We start from the raw sequence: 23,246 nt of genomic DNA, 5'->3' as shown, positions 1-23,246 counted from the left end.
GGAATGGATCAGGAACCACTTTGTCATAATATTTGTAAGAGTTAGATAGTTGCGTAGAGCATTGCTATTTGACAATGGACGTCATTCATAAATGTCGAATATTGCACAAAGGCCATTACGAGGGCCTGAAAATTGTAAAAGCAATTTAATATGCACTACTAAATTGGAATATGGAAGCTGAAGGTGGTTTTGAGCCAAGAATACTACATATTTATACTATATACCACGTATATAATATGACAAAATAAATCTTATAGCACCCTTTATTCTTTAGAAAACTTTAAAATAGTTGAACTGAACAACTAGTTTCGGTTTACACCATCTTCAGGTTCTAAAAAGCAGCCCATGTCAACAAGTGTTTTACCACGTATATAGTATAATACTAGTATATAGTAAAATGCTATAGTATAATACTATATACTATCCTTGGTTTTGAGATGCATTTCTGAAGCTCTGAAAATCCTCAAATCCATTGAAGTACAGTCATCAGGAAAAGATTTGGACGTTATTTCTATGTAGGGATATCCTGATATAGAAATTTATGAAATATTCCGCCGTTGAAAGATTATTGAAAAATAATTCCTAACATTTATTCTCTAATTTACTTTTGATTTTGAATGTCTGGATAAATTACTTGTATTCATTGTAGTTTATGGTATATATTACTTTTTGAGTAACTTCATGAGTAACAGGTTGTGATGAGCTTTTGAAAAAAAAAACGTTAAGCTTTATGAATTTATCAGTTTTGAAATTGTATTTGGTGAATCGATTTGTCAATTTTCTTACATTACAGTGCATAAAAAATGGGAGTAGGAATACGTTTATATTATGAATAAGGATACCTGAGTAAATTATTAATTATTTATGAGGGTGAAATTTTATAAGAGTGGAATGGAGATTTCATTATAAAGCCTTCCCTTACCAAAAAAATTATCTATTCAATGCGACAAAAAATTAAGTTTTGTTTTGGTGTTAGAAGTTAGAACACAACTTTTATTAGTAGGAATAATTCACTCATGAGGAACATAGGGAAAAAATTAATAATCATATCAAATCAAGTCCTATGACATAGTAAGATTGAGACTCCAAAGTATAAAGTATACAAACAGCTAAGTTATAATTTAAAATGATTACTAATCCATCACACTAACAATACAATTGACTGATAGAGCCTATTAAAGTTTAAATGAAAAAAATACTATTTATTTGTTTCCAATATGGATCGATGAATTTTTTCTTCATCCTTGGGTATATTTAGATTCATAAGATCTTGTCAAAAATTGAAACACTTGCAGACATAGTCAATGAAATAGGCCAAAGCGTGAGAATTGTTTTTTTTTTTCAAAAAATGTCACTTATTCTGCACCCCAATTTAGAAATGAATTGGGATAAATTGTTTATGATAGAGCTCAACAGTGATAGTCTATAATAGGCAACGACAAATAAAATAATCATTATTAGAGATATAACTTTAAAGAAATTTCCATTGAATTTTGTATGCAGAATTTTTGCTATTAGAGCCAAATAAATTTTACGAGCTGAATCTATCGAATCTAACTATTATTAAGAGAATAGTTTTGCTAAATACGCATCTGTATCTAAATTACAAGGAAAAGCTTCACTATTAGAGCTAATTGATAGAACTAGACTGCTATACTAATACTACAGAGGAAGATTTTCTTTTATTAACATCCGAGTAAAGGAATTGATAAACTCTGGTTAAGGTTCTACGAAAGATAATTTTATTCGATAGTAGATCTATTTATTATTGGTTAATATTCAATAATAGTATTATATTGATGAAGCCGAGTGGACTCCAGGTTGAGTGGTGGGAAAGACTCCCAAGTCCTAACTTCGTCTAGTAAAGAATATTTTTATTAATTTTTCAAGTAGAATATTTAAGGGTGTTTTCAAATAGAATAACAGTTTATTGGCACGAAATGCTGTGAACTATTTACAAAGTAAAAATTCTTTATTTTATTTTACTAAAACATGTTGGTTTAATATATCAGTAAAAATGTACAGATCTACATCTACTTAGAGTTTATGAGATTCTAGTTGAATGGATTGTGATGATGGACAAATAATAATTAATAGAAGAGGACATGTTATTATAGAACAAATAAAATTATAGTTATTATATCATTTATTCATTTATTGATTCACATTTCATTTAAAAGATTGTGGGGGGGGGACAAAAAGGTGCAGACCAAAACTGTTTCTCCCCGAAGCTTAGTGCGAAAAGTGAGTTGTTTCTCTGCCTTATTTAATTTTCAGTGCAGACATAACAATTTGAATCAACAAACGTTTCAATATTACTGTAGATTCTATAATGACTAAACAGTTACGGAATTATTTTATGAAATGAAACACTACCATTATTTTTCCACAACCGTTTTTAAAATGAGATGAAATAATGAGATGATATCTAACATGCAATACACACAGTCATGCAGTGCTGGCTAAAACTCTACTTCATACAATGAGCCGGGAAGATCAACTCTCTTGTTAAGCAAATTCTATTATTCATTTTTATTCGTATTAAGGCAAATTAAGCATGGTTTGATTATTATTAGTTTTATTATATTTATAACTAGCCTATTATCGTTACTTTACTTTAGAGAAACCAGACATTTTAAGTTGGATTGATTCTAGCTAATAGATCATTTTTGACTGTAAAATGGAATCGAAATTGAAGAAGAGAAAAATAATTCAGAATAAGATTGAGTCAGAACTGTCAAATGAGTGTTGGGTGTGAGGAATGGTATTTTTGACAGGATTCTTCAAAATAGTTTCATTGTTTCATCTGAGTATAGTTGGAGTATATCGGAAAAATTCAAGTCGATGTGCGAGTGAGAAGTTTGGAGAAGTTAGCTAGAAGATTGAAATTTACAATGCTACTTGAAATAACTGTAGCTACCAAGATAGAATAATTATTATATCACTACTATTTGTAAAGTACGCAAAATCTACTGGTTAAACCCAACTGTAACTGTTTTCAATATAGTGATACCTAATGCTCGACATTTATGAAGCAATTACAATATATTGTACAAGTATCAATTTGTCTCAATAATGAAATTTATTACATTGATAACAACTTGATAAGAAAGTACGGCAACTAAAACTAGATGCGATGTGACTGGAAATCATAATTTGAAAATGTTCAAATGATGAATTTTACCAATATTGCATCATGCATTGAATTTATTTATGGAGAACTGTACAAAATTAAAACATCAAATAGAACATTAGTGTTAGAACATTTAATGAACGTTTACTGATGATAAGTGATAGATCTTACACAGGAACAACAAATTGCACCCAGATCAAAAACAATGAATGGAAGAAATTCGAATATGAGTAGACACATATCCATCAATACAATAATTTTCCACTTAAATGGATAGAAGAAATAAAATACAGTCTATATCTAGTTTTAGAGTTATTAATACCTTTAATAAAAGCACAATAACATAGCCTACAGTTTGCAGTTAACCGATTATATCGTATCATTAATTTCAAATCCAAAATATGTATCTAGCTAGAATATCTTTACATTTAACAATAGCTGATTTTTGTCAATGAGCGTTGAAGTTGAAATAAATTTCCACCATTTTTATGTATATTATTAATCTATAGCTTAGCAAACCATAAACTACGAGAGCTTGTTTGTGACCCCCTTCAGTAGTGAGAATCTGATTTGGCCAAAGGTAAGAAGAACTGTTGCTATTTCTACACATCATTTCTAAATGTATTGTGACTGTCTTTGTTCGTGTCAGCCTGGCAAATGAAAGTGTTTGTTTGAATTAGTTATGTTATATTCAACTCCCTGATAGTGTTTAATAACAATATCGCGCCGAATACAGGCTAATTGCACGCGGAATCAAAAAATTCAGTATTCAGCTGGATATTTTTCAGAATCCGATGAATAGTAATATGAATTTGGGACAGACTGACCAGAATAATTGAAGAGTTGAAAAAAATCACTGGGAAACTAAAGAGGAAATATAACATATTCAGAGTTTAAAAGGTTGAATAGGCAATTAAAAATAATAATTTTAAATAATGATTTTAGAAGAGAATTTTTAGCGATTTTGTTTTATTGAGTACATACAGTATTTAGATAGGATTCATGAAAATTTTTACGATCTTCCCATAATGATCAATGATTGTAAAAAATTATTTATTTTCTTGATTTAATTAGTATTGTGTTTAGTTTTTTTATTATTTATTTTATTATTAGTATTCTACTGGCTATGGAAAGATCATAAGAATCCAAAATTACAGGGATATATTTATTAATAACAGTTAAAGATTTTATACCAGACTTTGAATTTTTGTCTGGAGTACAGATTTGTTTTTCCTTTCATAATATTCTGAGTATTATTAATCGTTATTATTTAGTACTCAATCGTTTAGACTTACCAGTTTTAGCCAAATGTTTGTAATTAGTAGCTGATTCTTCTCGTCCTATCATTCCATGCAACCAAAAACAACCCAATTGCATTAATATATAGACACAACGACCAGTTAGGAAACTAGGGGAGAAAAACAATACAGAATGATCAAATGGAAACAACAGTTCTCAGATTTGTAATAAAGTTTCAAAATCCATAACTGTAGACTAAACAAAAATTCTCTCAGAAACTCAAGCTCCAGTTAAACGTTTTAGTTGTACTTTCTGTTACTGCATTCTAGATGCAATCATAACTGATTCTGAAAAAGACTAGTTATCAACACTGAAAATTTAACTAAGGAGGTGATTATCTAAGTATAAATGCATGTGCATTCAGTGAAATGTGCAAAATCAACAATCGCTAAACCATTAGAAATGCAACTGTTGTGGACGCAGTTTAATGATTTTCTATATGTCTGCTGTATCTACACTGATAGAGAACTCAATTCAGTTGTAATTAAGCTGTTGACTGAAAATGAAGAGGTAGAAGTACCATTTGATATTCCAATCTGTATTGTTAATCTACCTGAAAATTGAGAAACTAGAAATGACATTATACAACTAATGATAATGCGACCATCATTTGCTCAAGAAAACTAGAGTGCTCTCAAATGTGAGCTTGTTATCATATAGAATCAACAATGGATAAAATTTGAATTTACTTGTGTAATGTATAAATAATAATAGAAGAAAAGTTGTTCAATTTCTACAAAGTTGATAATCTATTTACAATGACAAGTGTAAAACCTAAATATTGATGAATTTCAAGTAAGGTTTCAAAGTAAAAAGGAATTTGAGTTAACAAATGTTTTTTGGGCTGATGTCTTTTCATTTCAATGTTTTCAGATGTGAAAGTGATAAAAATTGTGTAGATTATGAATAAAACTATTTTGAACAGGTTAATTACAATATTCAACAAACTATTTTATCCTGTCAGATTAAATGCTGCCATCATACAGATGAACCTCAAAATCAAAGGCTTAAGTTATCTGATGGCAATAGTGCATTCTGCGTAACTAGGTTTCCTAAATCTCCCTCTTCTTGGAATAAGCTACTAAAACGAAATAAATAGGGATTGGTGACTAGAAAGCTATTCATAACAATACAAAATCCACAATAAATATATTTACCTAATTTTTTTCAAATATACCGGTACAAATGGTCGGACTTGAGAAGCTCAGATGTCATCCTTTCCACTTGTTTCAAAGTGAATAAATAAATTCTGAGAATTTGAACTACATTCATTAGGAATTCAAGTTTTTCAAAAGGCTACACTTTATCTCCGTTTAAAACTTTTAAAACAAAATTAAAACAATCATACGTTTCAATTTTTAGGTCTTAGGTGTACATTTTGAGCTCTGCCTGCAGTGATTGTTTACATTATTTTAGGTTATATTTTTAAAAACAAAACTTTTCATTACAGGTTCACCACAACCATGTTTCAAATTGATAATCAGATTGAGTATAGAAAGCTGTGAATATTGAGATATTTCTTGTGAAAATGAAAATTCAAGTACCCTTTCTAAAATTATTCAATTACAAGTCATAACATGTTTTCGCCATTATCAATTCAAAACTTGAAGGCACCATGTGACCATGGGCTGTGCCTTGGGTTGGTAGTTGATAAGCGCCAAAATTTAAGTTTGAAATACAGTCTATCTGTATCATGAAGCAAAAAATCTTACTCTGTTCAATTATTTCTATGGGCTTAACTATTTGTTTTCAAGATAGAACTTGGAGACTGTTTTTTGATTGTCAACGCTCTTTCAAATAAAATTCAACGAGAATCAAATAGTTTGAAATGTTGTTTTTCTTTACAGTCACTCATCATTTTTTTCTGAATTTCATTTGTTTAATCTAGTAGTAATTATTTAGCGTTGTATTGGAGGGTTGAGTGTAAAAGAGGGCCGGCTGCGCCCTAACTCCGCCCTCCTAGGTAAAAATAAAGGCAGCTATTCTACTCTATTATAAGTTACACTCGCTATTTTATCCGATAATACCCAGCATTATTATAGGCCTACAAATTCTTGATAATGATAGGCTATAGTGGAATTTCCTGAAATTTATTAATCTGAAACTAGAAGTTTTCAACCATAATGAATATCAATAAATGATTTCCCTATCAATTCATTGATAATACTATTATTTCATGATTATCATTTTGTTGATAGGAATCATATTAGACTGCAAATTATTGTTGATTGAAATCTGCAAAAACTACACATTGATCTATTGAGTTTAAGAAAACATTCCTATTCAAATAAGTCTCATTATAATCCACACAATTATTATTATATTGTAAAAGGTCAATCAATGGATGGAATTCTCCTAATTGTGATCTAATAAGTGTATCTGATAGTTATGATTTTCTCTATGATCAGTGCAAATGTAATGGTCATATTATCTAGAAGTGAACACATAAATCGCACATGAGCACGTGTCTGATATTTACGCCTTAAAACTTACCAAATTTAACCACGCGTTTGTGGTTACAATTTGATTCTTTTCATCCTGAAAATAACGCATTCAATGTTATATTAAATGACTATGAGTAGGTATCCTCAGAGGAAAATCATTAGAACTCTTCAAGTATTAGAGAAATATTGTAGCATAAGAAGAAATTTGCAGGATAATAAATTATTATCTTCCAACAATATTTTCAGAATCAATACTCTGTTCAGAAAATTTCTCCACTCATTCACTCAAAATACAACCTCCAAAAATTCATGATCCACAATCTGGAATGATTGAGACTCAATACTCAATAGCCTGCTATCACTTCAATATTTGTTGTTGGTTATCCATCTTGTTTCCACTATTATTATTACTATTGAATTCTATAGAACTTTAAAGTGAAAAAGCACTCACATTCTTTGATGAAGCCACATCAAAGAATGTGAGTGCTTTTTCACAGTTTTATAAAATTTAATAGAAATAACTTCAATATTATTGACCTGAAAGATCTACGATTATTTTTCTTCCAACCAAAATAGGGTTTCGAAGAATCACATTATTATTCATGATGCTTTCCACTTCTCTCATGTATATTTTTTATATTCAATATATTTCGTCCAGCGACCTCCAGTGAAAGGGGTTTAACGATTTGTCAAATCATTACTCAAATTCAGTAAAATTAAACCATATTCATTTTCAGAGCAGTAAGCTTTTACAACGACTGCTGATAAATGATGTTTATTATTATCTCAAAAATAAATCAAGTAAATAAACAAATCCTGTAAAAGGGGGTTAACGATTTGTCAAATCATTACTCAAATTCAGTAAAATTAAACCATATTCATTTTCAGAGCAGTAAGCTTTTACAACGACTGTTAATGAATGGTGTTTATTATTATCTCAAAAATAAATCAAGTAGTTACTACATCAACTTATTGAAATCTGTGAGCTTTGCATTGTCGTGGAAATGATCTTATAAGATTCACTGCGCAATTTCTCAAAGATTAAATTTTCCGTTTTTTCAAGGAATGTTAGACCCTTGGATTACGCCAATCTTTATTTTTATATTCTCATGATAATTTCGATTTGATTAGCTTTACAGTGCTTCCTTTATTACTGATGTATTTCTTTGTTACTGAATAATTACTCCCTCGATTATTATAAATATGATACTCTCTGACACGACTCTCTCATACCTCAAAAACACGCGTCAATAAACTCTACTGATGCGTTCTGGTTCCACGCAGCAACTTTAAACATGTGAAAATTCTAAAATACTGCCCTTTTTGAAGGTGACCACTTTGAGAGCCGATCTCCTCATACCATTTGAGTTTAAGAATCACTTCACAATGGTTCGGAAGCCGCCTAAAGCTGTAGGTTCACTAATCTCTCATCATCATCAGTTCCATTACCCACGCACAAGCCAAGGGATGATTTTTTGGTCATCATCATCAGCTATAGAAGAAAAATGATGAGGGCCTAATTTTTTCTTATTCTTAACATGAATAATTTTAGAACCCAATTTATTAATCTCCAACCTAACTTCGCCCACATCACTTTTTGTAAAATTGTAAACTGAGAATAAAAGACATTTATCTATCTCTATCTCAATATGTACCTCAATATGTACAATAGGCCTATTATTTTTTTTCAATATTTGTGATTAATACTGATGCGGAACTGTAAATAATGATCTATTCTTAAGTTTCATTTAATTTTAAACTGTCTATTTTTGTAAATAATGTTACCATAGGCAACAGCCTTGTAACAATTATCAATAAATATCTTATCTTATCTTATCTATCTATCTAGCTCTCGTCACCCTTTGAAATTGAAGCAACATACCCTCGTCACCCTTTGAATATGTGGCCTACATAGAAATAAGGGGAAATAGGAGAATTTCTTCGTTATTTTTCTTGAGATCATCGTGTGCATAATAAGATGCCTTACTACTGTTTTATCATCATTGTTTAATTTATCGAATCACTGGAAAAAGAGTAGAGATCGTTTGTAGTTCTCCAATATTTTCAACGAGTCCAACTCATGAAAGGAGCAGATGGAAACTGCAGTCGGACTATCATCACTTTCGAAACTGTAAAGTTGGTTGTTTTTGTTTCGCCGGGAAAAGAGAATTGTGCGGCGGTAGCGGCTATCATGGCGATGAGAGGAACGAGATATTTTATGGAAGATGAGCGAGCTGTGTGGATGTGGGAAGGTGAAATAGGGTAGAGGATGGAGTCGGAGTTTAGAGTTCAACGAGATAAAAACCTGTCAAGAGCAGGCAGACCCAGCACACAGGCAGGCACCACCGTTGAGAGAAGCACAGTGCACAGCGCAATCTATCCATCCACCCCTCGTTGCTGGGTGAGAGGGTGGTTCAGGTTAGGTTAGTTGCCGCTAGAGTGCATAAGCATCGTATCCAGACAAAATCTATGTCGACTGAATTTGACAAGGCTTGATTGTGATTGTGATGTACAAAAATACCACATCAACATAAATTATTGAAATTTTGTGAATACGGTAGAATTTTTCTCAATATTCTGGTAGGTGAACTTTGATGTGTGCAGATGTTAAAAAATAAATCATCAGCATGAATTATTAAAATTTGTAAATGAGGTGTGATGTTTCTCGATATTCTGGTAGGTTTTGTTCCAAGAGTCATAATTGTACTTTTTGTCAAATATCTGATAGAAATCGAACTATTTTGACAAAAATATCTCTGAAATGAGATTTAACGACGCACTCTTGTACAAAAATACCACATGAGCATAAACTATTGGAATTTGTAAATAAGGTGACATTTTTCTCAAGATTCCGGGAGTAGGTTTTGTTTTATATGACATGACTGTTTTTTTTTTCAAATATGTGATAGAAATTGAGCTACTGAAATGAGATAGAACGATGCACTCTGTTCCAATAACACTGATTGAAATTTACTTCTTCTCCGATTGTTTATGCACATAACAAACTCAGATTCCCTGCTCTCCACCTATTTGAGGTTAACCTTCCGGTAGTCGCGCCCTACTCAATCTCACGAGCGGTCGCGTATTTTTTACAACATCCAATTTTCCAAGTTTTATGTACTCTGTTTACTGTCAAAACATATTTATTAATTGTATAATTACTTTTTCCATCTTCTTGGATCATTTTACGCCTATGAACATTTGGATGATTACCATTTCTTAGCCCAATAAGGTACATCAAGCAAAGCCATCAATTCTGTGTTATTGGTTCGTTTACGGTCCCCGTATAGGCTACAGTCTTTCCCTATCTTATGCACAGTGCGACTTATGCACTGTCGCGAATAAATGGCACCTAAAGACTGAAGCATATTGCTCGGTTGATACTGCAAATCAGTGGAGTGATGGGGAGAAAGTTTTGGAATGCATAGTTGACTCATTCACTGAAACCACCTCATTCAATACTTTTGTGCAGAAAAAACTGTTGTACTTTTTACAACAGCGCGACTGCCGGAAGGTTAATATAGGTTATGCTACATTGAAGCAATTCATTTATTTAGCGTATGGCAGATACACAACAAATATTGCTCATGAGCCTCAAATGCCTAGATATACACTGTATATTCTCAAATTCTTAGAGATATTGTGTAGTTTTCGGTCAGGAGAACTCAAGTTTGTCTGACCACCATCATTTGCAAGTCAAATTAGAATTACTCAATATACACCATGGAGGCGATACAGCGTTACACACAATGTACCTAGAATGTATTCTAGGTACCTTGGTTACACATATTCAAGTTGAAAATCTGATTACTGAAACAATTTTAAGGTTAAAAAAGGTTGAAGCTCAATTTTCAATTAACACCGAAAAAAAACATTTTAAAAATCATTTTCACCATTATTGAAGCAATAATGATCTGAATTGTCATTTGATTCAATTTCAAAAGATACCTGCTCTTTCCCAATCCTATTTTCATTTTTACACTTAAATTGTGGGATATGGGTTAGAGGTAGAAGTGCGTAGGTAGGATGCGAATATATTCCAAACCTTTTTGAAGGGACTGCGATGAACGAATTCTTCTACTGGAAAAAACTCTTGATGAGAAATAGCTCACAAGGTTAAAGAATGCTCAATGTCGGGGCTACAAAATCTATAGGAATTTTCTCGATATACCTCCCCGTAGGATAAGAATAGGAAGAAAAAATTTTATAATCTCTTACTGGAAAAATCTGGTGTGGTACACTCACACAACTTTCCTTGCTCATTGAACTGGGAGCCTCATTCTTAAACGATAATAATTTAGAGAAATAACATAATGACGATTGGCGGCAACATAATTATTTGAAACTACGATCGGACTACTGTATATGTGTGTATATAATTATTGTTTTCAGAGTACTTTTTCCTTTGTGTAAATTGTGAAATCCGATGATTTTTTAAAAGTCGTCAAAACAGCTGTTCTACAGATGAAATATCTCGACTATGTGTTTTTTTTATAGACTGCTCTACCTACCTACCTCATGCACAAGAAGGAGGTTACAGAGTACATTTCTCAAGGATGGGGTGAACCCCCCATTAGTTTCACAGAGAGGAGACTCATGCCAGTTGATGGGGCTGATAAATAACTATACGGAGTATGAATTTGAAATAAATCAGTCGAGTAATTTTTGAGAAAATCGTGAAAAACATGGTTTTTCAGTAATTATCCGCCATTTTTCTCGAGAATATTATGCAGCTCCTGCAATTTTCCTAGAAATAGGACTCATGTCAGTTGATAGGGCTTATAAATAGCTATCCATGGTATAAATTTAAAGAAAATCGTTAGAGCCGTTTTTGAGAAAATCGTGAAAAACATGGTTTTTTAGTAATTATCCGCCATTTTTCTCGAGAATATTACGCAGCTCCTGCAATTTTCCCAGAAATGAGACTCATGTCAGTTGATAGGGCTTATAAATAGCTATCCATGGTATAATTTTAAAGAAAATCGTTAGAGCCGTTTTTGAGAAAATCGTGAAAAACATGGTTTTTTAGTAATTATCCGCCATTTTTTCCGCCATCTTGAATTGAATTTTATTGAATCATCTCTTATTGTCGGGTCCTCATGGTATAAGGACCTTAAGTTTAAAATTTCAAGTCAATCGGTTAATTAGGAATGGAGTTATCGTGTTCACAGACATACACACATACACACACACACACACACACACACACACACACACACACACACACACACACCACACACACACACACAGACCAACACCCAAAAATCATGTTTTTGGACTCAGGGGACCTTGAAACATATAGAAAACTTGAAATTGGGGTACCTTAATTTTTTTGGAAAGCAATACTTTCCTTACCTATGGTAGTAGGGCAAGGAAAGTAAAAATTGACTGTGACTGTGAAAATAGACGTTTGATGAAAAACGCTGAAAATGCCAAGGGATCAACGGAATGCCAACTAGCCTATTTCCCAATAGAGTTTGACTCTTTCGTGCAATAGATATCATTGTTTGAAAAATTCCTCACTACCCATGGACTAAAAAATCATTATCTGCTTGAACAAGAAGTCAAGAAGTATTCTATTCATTAGGAGAATTGATAATTCAAAAATTTATTGATCCAAAAGCTGGATAGAATTGATCTATACTACTTATCCTGTAGATATAATTTTATTTGAAAAGTGTTCGACTTGGATAGATAAGACCGTTCCTAAAAACTGCATCGTGGAAATAGTATAGTGAACAGTTCTTATAGTTATTAAAATGCAATTCCAAATGAAATTAAACTCACACTATATTTTCAATGATTATGTTAGATTATTACTCGCTTAACGTAGAACAATACCATTAAGATATTCGTCATCCAGAATTCCCCAAATTAACATTTTTATTGATCACTTCCAGAAAATCAGACAAATTAAAAACTATTTGATGAAAGGAAATAATTACATTTTTACTATCAGAATCTTGATGTCAGCATAATTGAATGAAATAAAAAAGATCAGATTACCTTTATTCAGTATATTATTATATTTTTTTTTCAAAAATGGGTCTTTCAAGTTTTTGATTCAATACTCAATTACTACCAACTGTATTATATTCAATTTCGATCCAGTTGACCGATGATAGGATACTGATAGGTTTAATGAATGATGAATATTTTTCAAATTTTTTCGACTTCTACATGGAAAGGAAGATCATTAAAAAAAGCTACATCTGTCTCAATTTATTTCCAAGAAATACGACAGAAGAGGCTGTGGAAGTCAATGAAAAAAAACGAGTCCCTCTTCATGTCATTTCCCTGTTATTTTAACTCAATGTTCATCGTTTCTCGTTGCTCGACATCTATCACATCGTTTCCAACATTTCTCTCCATTCTTTCGAATCAGTTCCTCACAAGGAAATAGTAGCAGCTCACTCGTTCCTTCTTATTCGCCTCATTTATTTCTCATCTCCAAATTTATCATTCCTGACATTCTGTTACGACTCCGTTCACAATGAAGTAGCTAAGAATAATATTGTATAAGTTTCGTTCGGAGCACATTTTATTCTAGTTATCGAATGTTCGTTTCCCATTCTGCACTTGGTGGTTGAAGTCTTTTTTCAGTTCTTATTTTTTGAGTCAACACTACTTTTCCAAGATGAATTTAGTGAAAATATTGAGAGGACTCCACAAAGGGCCGGTTTCCGAGCTCGAGATTTAGGTAAGTTCTAGACTTTAAACAGCTGGAGTCAGAAAATTGGCTCTCCAAAACGGGGCGTAGCACTACCTCCGTAAACAAAGCCGTAGTGCATTCGTGTGACGTCAGCACAGGTAGGGCTCCTACACCAATAGAAACACTAGCTGATATAGATCACCTGAAATCAACGAATTTTTATTGGTGTAGGAGCCCCACGGCTAGAATGCATTACGGCTTTGTTTACGGAGGTAGTGGGCGTAGTCGCTGTAAACAGTTGCAGCAAAAAAACTTTCTATTTTCTCATTTCTATAATTGGAAACGTCTTTCCTTGCGAAATGAAACATTACTAAATAGTTCAAAATAGCTGAAACTTACACTATTTTCTCTTTATTTTATTTTGTGTTCAATTTTCTAGATTTTCGAAATTTGATTTAAACGTGACTTTGACTATGACTTCGACTATGCCCCGTTTCGGAAGCCAATTTTCTGTCTCCAGCTGTTTAAAGTGTATAGAACTTAGCTGAATCCCGAGCTCGGAAACCGACCCTGCATGTAGTGGATGCAATACTATCCGTTTGTGCTTCATCCCATCGTAACGAAATTTCCATGTTCAACCAATTTACATTATTCACTCATTTCTATCTTACGACTTTTTACAACTCAACTACTGAACAATCATGTACTGTTCTTACTGCACTTTACTGTACCAAGGAGAAAAATAGAATAAGAGGATATTCAAATTATTTCACTGTTAGTTCAAACCGATAGTTCTAGTAGTTATTTTTCGCGAAGCTATGGGAGGCTGGTAGTCACTCATTCTGTGCCGTTATTACACTTCATGATAGAAATATAAAATCATTCAGGGAAGCTACAATTTAAATGGAATCCTCACCTGACCAAAACACGAATAATAGACAGTCCTCGAGTCGAGAGTAGTCATCCTGAGTTGACAAAGAAATGACTTGAAATTTAAAACATAAACGACCATGGGATATCTTCTTATGCTATCTTTCCTCTATGACCATACTGTACTGAAACTGTACTGTAATGTACTGGAATTATTCCTGTGTTGAATCATAACAAGTACCCAATCCATAATTCCAACTAATCAGATATTGATGAAATCTAAACGAATGAATTTCTGATGTATATTTTGCTGCTGGTTGGCCAATCGCTGGTGGCAGGTTGCACTTACCACATCGATGATCTGCATGAGCGTTAATCCGAAGCTTAGCTGGAGAGGATCGGATTCGTTGGCAACCGGACGTTCCAGAACGTTGTAATGATCCAGAAGGTTGTGTAAAAGACGTTTTTCATGGGGGCCTTGCAGAGATTCTGAAACAAAAACGCACCAATTAGCTAACTCCTTCAATCAATCGATTTAATTTAACCAGAGGATAGAATGTACATGAGGCCACATTAATACACAAAAAAACAATAACTAATATAATCCTAAAGGTGCGTACAGATACACGCGACGCGAACATGAGAAATTCACTTTTAATCAGCTGACTATATCTGTATTTTTACAGAAACGGTAAGATACAGATATAAAAAGCTTGGTATCAGCTGATTAAAAGTGAATTGCTCATGTTCGCGTCGCGTGTATCTGTACGCACCTTTACACATATGGGCTACAACCATCTGGTTATAATATCTGATGATAATTTAAGGTTGATTGGTCATCGTATGGGTCTGGGTTTCGACATTTGGGTGAACAACTGGATATTGTGCGTGACATTAAGATCAGAAAGTTGAACTACTTTGGGCACATTATGAGAGGACCTAAGTACGAAATTCTGCACCTCAAAATACAAGGTAAACTTGTTGGTAAGCGTTCAGTGGGACGTAGAAGAATGTGTTGGTTGAGAAAGCTGAGGAAAGCATTCAACTGCTCGTCACAGGACCTCTTCCGAGCAGAAGTCAACAAAGTAGGCTGAGAATTGCCATGATGGCAGCCAACCTCCGTAATGAATAAGGTACCTAGAGAAAAATAAGGTATTTCATCCTAAATATCATCCTAAACTTTGAACTCGTCTGTAGTATAAAAGAGACTTATTACCAACCACTGAATAGTCATAGTTTTACATAGTTTCAATACTTTCCAGCTATTCCCACAATGTGATAAAAATACTAGCTTACAATATAAGTGAATACTATTGGCAATTGCAGAATATCAGCTCACAATATAATATAAATTATTTATTGAAGAAATTATTTTTCCTATAGTGAGGTCCACGTTATAATGGCAGTGGAGAGAGATAGGAGAACAGCGTAAATTTCAAGCTGATTGATCTGGGCGTTTGAAGGTTATTGAAGAACTTACAAACAATGTATTTGGCCTTGAGTCGGAAGTAGGAGCTCACTAACGCTTGTTCAATAAATTATTGATACCAAAAGGGTTCAATTATATTCGATCTGGCATTCCTGGATAGAATCGATCTCATCAGTCTTCGAATCTCGCTAGATTTAAGAGAAAAAAATCACTATCAATAATGATATCGATGTGTAATAACAAATTGAAAAAGAACAGGAATCATACTCTAATCCTAAATCCAATCCTAGAACATCATTGCCTAATCTCTATAGTGTCACTCGTTGGTTCAGTTTTGCAGCCGGCTCGATTCAAACAAAGCATCTGAAATGGGAATCTGGAAATTGAAAACTAGATTCGATAGGCATTGGATTCAATCTGTCCTTTCAACTATTCTAATAGGATGATAGGAGCTACGATGTAATGGCGGCTACTGGAGAGCCGGACTTTGAACTATAGTGGGTCGAATGTTACAGACCAAACCGAGATTCGAAACTGGCCTCATTTGAAGGCTGCTTCCAAAGCAAAGCAATGCATCTCCAAGTTTGCACTTGTGAGTTGGAGAGCTGTGTGGTTTTTGCGTGTGTAAGAGAGAGTTTCATTAGAGAGGAAGTTGCGCTTATTTTTGTTGTGGCTTCTCTCGCTATTCTTCGAGCACATCCCCCTGTTTCCCCTTTTCTACTCACTTGTCATTCCATTTGATTACACGCCATTTTTCCTGGCTTTTCCCGCTCGCTTCTTGACTCTCTCACTCGCCATTTTTCTACATCTCACTCCATTTCTCCCTCCATTCCTCTCTTCATTCCTGTATCCTTTTCTCTCTCCATCACAGCAAACAGCAACAGCACAAGGCAGCTGGCTTATCAGTTCGTCGTAATAAACGAAAACTCTTACAAAGGCATTCTCTAATGAGGAATCGGTCTACTATCCAATCTCAGCAGGAAAATCAAAGAATGAAATATCTTGGTGTAGCACAATGTCACTCAACCTTCTCACATGCTCATATCATTCATTATGCACTTCAATAATACCACATCTACTCATTTTTCATTAATCGCATTTATTGGGTATCAGAAGGGGGAGTTTGAGATCATTTGATGGAGAAGGGTGAGGATTTTGTGAGTACTACAGTAACACTTTCTAGTATGAAAAGAATAGCTAATGTTATGACGTTTGCTCCGTTCACACATTTTCTGAAACAATAATAATCTTTTTAATATCTTTAATACTTTTAAATATTCTTAATACCTTTTTTTCTATCAAATAGGAAGACTAGCAGTCAAATTTCTTCAATGAATGAATTTCACATATTCACTTCTTGTGAATATTCACTAATTGGATAAAATTTGACTGCTATTCGTTTTATTTAATAATAAGCAGTTGCAGTTCGAGATGGAAAACAACATTGAAGAATAATATTGTGTCTGCTAATTTCGAGTAGGAGAATGGAAAATCTGGAAATTGGGGAAGAAAATCTATAGGCATTGGTTTCTATAATCAATTCTGCTCTTCTAATAGGTTGGTGGGAAGTCCATTTGCACCTAACAGTATTCTCATACACTATCAAAAATCACGTTCAGGAGATAATATTTCATCCACTGTTGGAGGTTTAATAGTTAATGCTTTCACAGGATTTATATTGTTCCATTCATTCAAAAAAGGTATGAGTGATTGAAGTTTTGCTAAGTGAGCTGTCAATCGTATTGTATTACGAAGTAATATACGTTTCCCATAGCATAATAATAGATTCTTAGTATTTGATAACTATATCTCAGAAATCTTTTCGATCCCCTCACTCTATTTGTTGGAATTATGAATGACATTGGATTTGGGGATAGGGCGACAATAATTCAGTTCAGAAGGTTGAAACGATCTCCCTGATTCTATAAATGGAGAACATTGTGAGGGGTGATGTAAGTGAAACCACATAACCTTCTTTCGATGTCTTGAATTATGGTTATTGGTCTCGAAGGATTTGGAATTATTATCAACTTGGAACTTTCGAACGGAGAGATTTGATTTAGCAAATTTATTCTATGGCATTTTAGTGAGATAAGAGACCATTATTCACATTGAGTTAGTGCAGAGAAGAGTTGTGCTTATCTACAGTTTTTCTGCGAGAAGGCTCTAGAAGCTTTTTTCAATTTGAAGGGGATACGCGAGGAAGTGATGGTATTGTACGGCGTGAAAATTTATTTTGTGATTCCGCATATCTAAAACTTAATCGATAGCTCATGAATATTTTTGATGATTTTTTCAAGATTTTGCCATCATGAATAATGTACTCGTTCTCTCCTCAGCTCGTTCTTCCAGCTCCTCGGCTATGGAGATTTCGATAATAAAGGCAATAATGGACTTACAGAAGGATGGTACCTCAGTAAGGAAGTCTAGACTTACAAAATCTGCGTGCTGGCACTTGGGTTTGTTTCCGGGCTTGTGATTTCCTCTGCTCATAGAATAGAATAATATTGATTTATTCTGAATAGTATTCTCTCAACTGAGAACTATATATTCTCAAATTGAGAACTTGTTGGAGAAATTATTTGTTCTAGATACAATTTATTATCTAGTTGAATGGAAATTATATTAATATTGATAATTTCTAGTGAAGTTGAAGAAAATTGTAGTGACTCAAACTGTACATGACTTTCTGTGTTGCTGTGAAGGTGATGCTATTGGATGAATTGACTTGATATTGTTAAAACCACTAATTTAGTAGGCCTAATCCAATTTTGAATACTAGTTTAGGTAGGAATTGAAAAGGCGAGAGCAGCATTCAAAATCATGTCGAAAGTATTCAAGTCGCATAATTTGACCCTTGAACTGAAAATTAGACTCTTCCGTTGTTATATATTTTCCATTTTGTTGTATGGAGTTGAGTCTTGGACCCTGACTGAAGCAACAACAAAGAAACTTAAAGCGTTCCAGATGTGGACCTATAGACAAATCCTGGGAATATCATGGATGGACAAAATTTCCAACAACAGGGTTCTTCAACGACTCAATAAGAAGACAGAGATAATGTACACTGTCAAGAGACGAAAATTGGAGTATCTGGGGCGCATTATGAGAAATGGAACGAGATATCAGTTGTTAAAATGTGTACTACAGGGTCAAGTTCTTGGCAGGAGAGGTGTTGGTGTGAGCAAATTTCCTGGTTGAAGAATTTGAGAACATGGTATGCAGTGTCCACCCCGGAACTTTTTAGAGCGGCTGTCAACAAAGTTATAATTGCCAGAATGATTGCTAACATTCGGTAACGGATAGGCACCAGAAGAAGAAGAAAAAGAAGAAGAAGAAGAAGAAGAAGAGGAGGAAGAAGAAGAAGTTTAGGTTGTTACACAATTATTATCAATCTCTAGTTAACCGAAAGCAACAGAATATTTATAGTGTGTGTTGACTACTACGATTGACCGTCAGCTGTTGAACAAGCAGGTCGTGCTCCACTATCATTGGCCAAGATGAGATACGCCTAAGTATTCTAAATATGGTCATGAGAGCCGTTAAACAACAACCAAAGAAGAGGAACTTAGTAACTAACAAAACCAGTTGAATGTAGTTTAACGGTTCTCACGTCCATATTTGGAATACTCAGGCGTGTTCAGTCTCGGCCAATGATAGTTGATCTCAGCCACCATTGGTCCACAGCTTAGCCAATTGTAGGGTTCCATAATCGAAGCTTAAGCTTTTAGTTAACTAGATATCAATAATGGCGTAGAAATCAAAACTAGTATCTCGTATATTCTAAATAAGTTAGTTATTATGACAGTATCAAGTCATTTTCATTCAATGTACATTACTAATATTTTTGGAATAGAAAATGAAAAATGGACCTCTGAGTCCATAGCAATAGTTCACAAATAGATAAATTCTACTCATCCAGGAGATATTTTTTGATGGAACTAGTCTAGTAGGCTAAGGATAGCTGTGATATGATCCATTCTCAGAAACTGTCATCAAAGAAAATACCATTACAATTTATTCGTATATGCTGACCTAAATTCATAGCCAATTATTATAGCCAACGATTTCTCAAAAGTAGATTTTTCCAAAATAATTTGATGTCAGAAATAGCTCCCTAGTCAAATAGAAATAGAAATAGATCCATAGCCAAATTTATATCCAACGATTTCTCAAAAGTAGATTTTTCCAAAATAATATGATGTCAGAAATAGCTCCCTAGTCAAATAGAAATAGAAATAGCTCCATAGCCAAATTTATAGCCAACGATTTCTCAAAGGTAGATTTTTCCAAAATAATTTGATGTCAGAAATAGTTTATTTCAGCTGTGATATTAGTGTTGAATAATGTAACTGAATAAAATATTACAGAGATAATTTACTTTTACGACTCAGCCCTTGGAAAATGTACAATTTCATTCTTCAAGTACAGTCCAAGTATTTCTCAAAATATGAAGGGAAGAAATCGAATTATTTATCACATAAATCTTCCATCGTTCTCTCAACAAGCTGCTTTGCCACTCACAAACTTTAAAAATGACTCTGATAATAGTCTATGAAGAAAAAGCATCATCACTGTAGTTTATCTAGTTTGCTTTGATGCTCTCTGCCATGATACCATGATATAAGTAGATAATGATATTGCTCGAATATCTACGAGGAGTATCCAGCATGAAATTCAGATCTAACAACTTCTTGAACGTAAGAATTATTGATAACATTATTTAATATAACGCCGACAATAAAATCTTTAATAGCGAGTGGTCACGTTTTCGATCCATGCACAAATGAGCTACTATGAACTACTACTACCTAGTTTAATCTGAGAATGTGTGAGTCACTGTAGATTACTAGTTTTATCATGTCAGAGTTAACTAGTTTTATCCACTAGTTAAGTCATGTCAGAGGCCCTGAAATTGATCAGTTGCGACCTGAAAACTCTGACACCAGACCTGAGCCAGCCAGGTCACACGATATTATTATTATTATTATTTACTAGTTTTATCATCATGACTCCTAAGGGTACGTTGCGATCTATTAGGTGAGGACTTTTACCATGAACTGAGATGCAGTTACGGCATTAAATTAGTAAGAAAGATCGAGAATAAGTCGTGTTTCGACAGCAGATTGACAACATATAGAATTATGAATTGAAACAAAAACTTACATTGGTTTCAGAATAGTGTTTGTTGAATAGAGCTCCAAGGCCCAGTTTGTAGGACACATAAAATAATTATTACTAGTAGTTCTGTAAACAGTAGACCTCACGCAGTATTCTCATCCACAAGTACCTGATTGAAACTAAAGACCTTATGGAAATACAGCAATAGACTGGCTTCTCCACACATCTGTGTAATCACTTGTTAGCTGATTTATGATGAATAATTCTATAGTCTGGGGCCTGTTTCAGTCCTGTAATACAGGAACAGCTGATTTTAACGGCTATATTGAGCATGTAATTGGAATGGTGATTCTCCTGTATTACAGGACTTGTAACTTTTATGAAACAGGCCCCAGATTTTTACTCTTATGTTGGCGTATGAAGGAGGCTCCTCTTCCCTTTTATATTATCCTTGAAATGCAAAATTTCTAAAAACCTTGTATATAAGTCGACGCGCAATTAAAAAAGGAACATACCTGTCAAATTTCATGAAAATCTATTACAGTGTTTCGCCGTGAATGCGCAACATATAAACATTCAAACAATTTAAACATTAAGAGAAATTCCAAACCGTCGACTTGAACCTTAGACCTCACTTCTCTCGTTCAATTAAACGAAACTCTAAATTGAATGCTGTAACTCACTCCGAAAACTTCTGCTACTGCAAATATTGACTACAGGGTAAACAGCTAGATGGATTTTCGTTAAATAATAATTAATAATTTATTAGAATTTGAATAATTGCAATATCTCAGTAATTTCTATTTGTACATATAATATATTGCATTCAATGGTCCTAAAAATAATATTTGATATATTATATAGGTTTAATGGCCTGTTAGATCTAATAAGTGTGCTAGAAACCAGGCCAAAGAATATCAATTTGTCACCGTCTCAAGTGCTACATTCGTTATCAATATCTGTTCGGAATGCAGCAATTATAACCGTGTGTGCCTGAAATGACAGCATCTGAGAAATGGTGGGTGGTTGGGTATAGGCATTGGCATTGGTGCGGAGTGTGACAAATGACAGCACAAATCGAGAGCAGAAAGCTGGCGTTTAGCTCACTTGTTGCCTTAATGAGAGTCGTATCCATCAGCATCGAAGAGCTTTGTCCACTTTGTTCTATGGCTTGAGTGTGAACGACATTTGTTCCAATCTCAATAACCGTCATCAAGCTGTCGCTCATCATCATCATCATCATCATCATATCATCATCATCATCACCACCATCATCATCATCATCATCATCATCATCATCATCATCATCATCATCATCATCATCTTCCACCATCATCATCATCTTTGTTCAATTTCACCTGGTTGCCAAGTATGATTGTTTTGTAACTGAATTATAATTGACAGAACGCAGTGAGGTCTATGTTTTAACTCGGATTTTCTTTCGTCTGTCTGTCTGTATGTAACTCATTCACGGCCAAACGCGTTGATAGAATTCTATGAGATTTGGCAGGAATATTCTTAACTGCGCGTCGATGCATACACAAGGTTTTTTGAAATTTTTAATTTTAAGGATAATATGAAAGGAATGTTCTCCATACTCCGATATCACCATTTACTTTATATAATCTACTCTGATGATAGGATTAATCAGAATATAGAATTATTCATATATCAATCAGCTGACAAGTGGATTTCATTGCATGCATTACACAGATGTCTGCAGAAGGTGGTGAACAGGTGACACCAGATACTAGTGGATGAGAAAACTGCGTGAGGTCAGCTGTTCACAGAACTACTAGTAATTGTTTAAGTCATAATCACGATCTCCAATATAGGAATTAACAATCTTGATTTTATTCATAATCTATTGATAAACTCATCATAGTTTAACATGTATCTTCATTTTCATGTATAAAAAGATAACTAAGTCATGTAAATGCATTTCCAGTTCCTTTTGTTAGTAGCTTCCAATAAACATACTATATACAACTATACTATACAAATATACTGTATCACGAATTTATTTACTTTAATCATGATCTCCACTTCTAATAAACACTTTTGTAGTGAACAGTTGTGACACACTCACAATCCATAACTCTTGTGAAACGTCCTTGTAAAGTGAGAGTGCTCATTGTAACATTAATTGGACCTTGATAATATTATGAACATTGCATTGTAACATGGATTGTGAACAGTAAAGCAGATGAATATCCCTTGATCAATGAGTATGGATGCATATTCGTCAGTATTGCTTATTACGGAGTTTTGTAATAAAATGCACGAGCCTACAGATGG

General features: G+C 33.7%; 1 protein-coding gene across 12 annotated transcripts in view; it reads right to left on the bottom strand.

Moving 5' to 3' along the window:
- Positions 1 to 23,246, bottom strand: part of LOC111047517 (neuronal acetylcholine receptor subunit alpha-7) — a 215,879-nt gene that overhangs the window by 42,910 nt on the left and 149,723 nt on the right. For 5 of the 12 annotated variants that reach the window (XM_039420553.1, XM_039420561.1, XM_039420557.1 and 2 more), the window contains exons 2-3: positions 14,748 to 14,887; positions 4,429 to 4,473 (exon numbers count right to left, since the gene is read on the bottom strand). In XM_039420553.1, coding sequence (XP_039276487.1) covers positions 4,429 to 4,473; positions 14,748 to 14,887 — 185 coding nt within the window. Of the gene's footprint in view, positions 1 to 4,428; positions 4,474 to 6,925; positions 6,971 to 14,747; positions 14,888 to 23,246 lie in introns of all 12 variants that reach the window. The other 7 variants (XM_039420550.1, XM_039420552.1, XM_039420551.1 and 4 more) reach the window with 2 other exon arrangements.

The sequence above is a fragment of the Nilaparvata lugens genome, chromosome 2 (assembly GCF_014356525.2).
Source record: "Nilaparvata lugens isolate BPH chromosome 2, ASM1435652v1, whole genome shotgun sequence".
Lineage (NCBI taxonomy): Eukaryota > Metazoa > Arthropoda > Insecta > Hemiptera > Delphacidae > Nilaparvata > Nilaparvata lugens.
The sequence above is the reverse complement of the archived record's forward strand: the minus strand, read 5'-3'. Positions and strand labels throughout refer to the sequence as shown.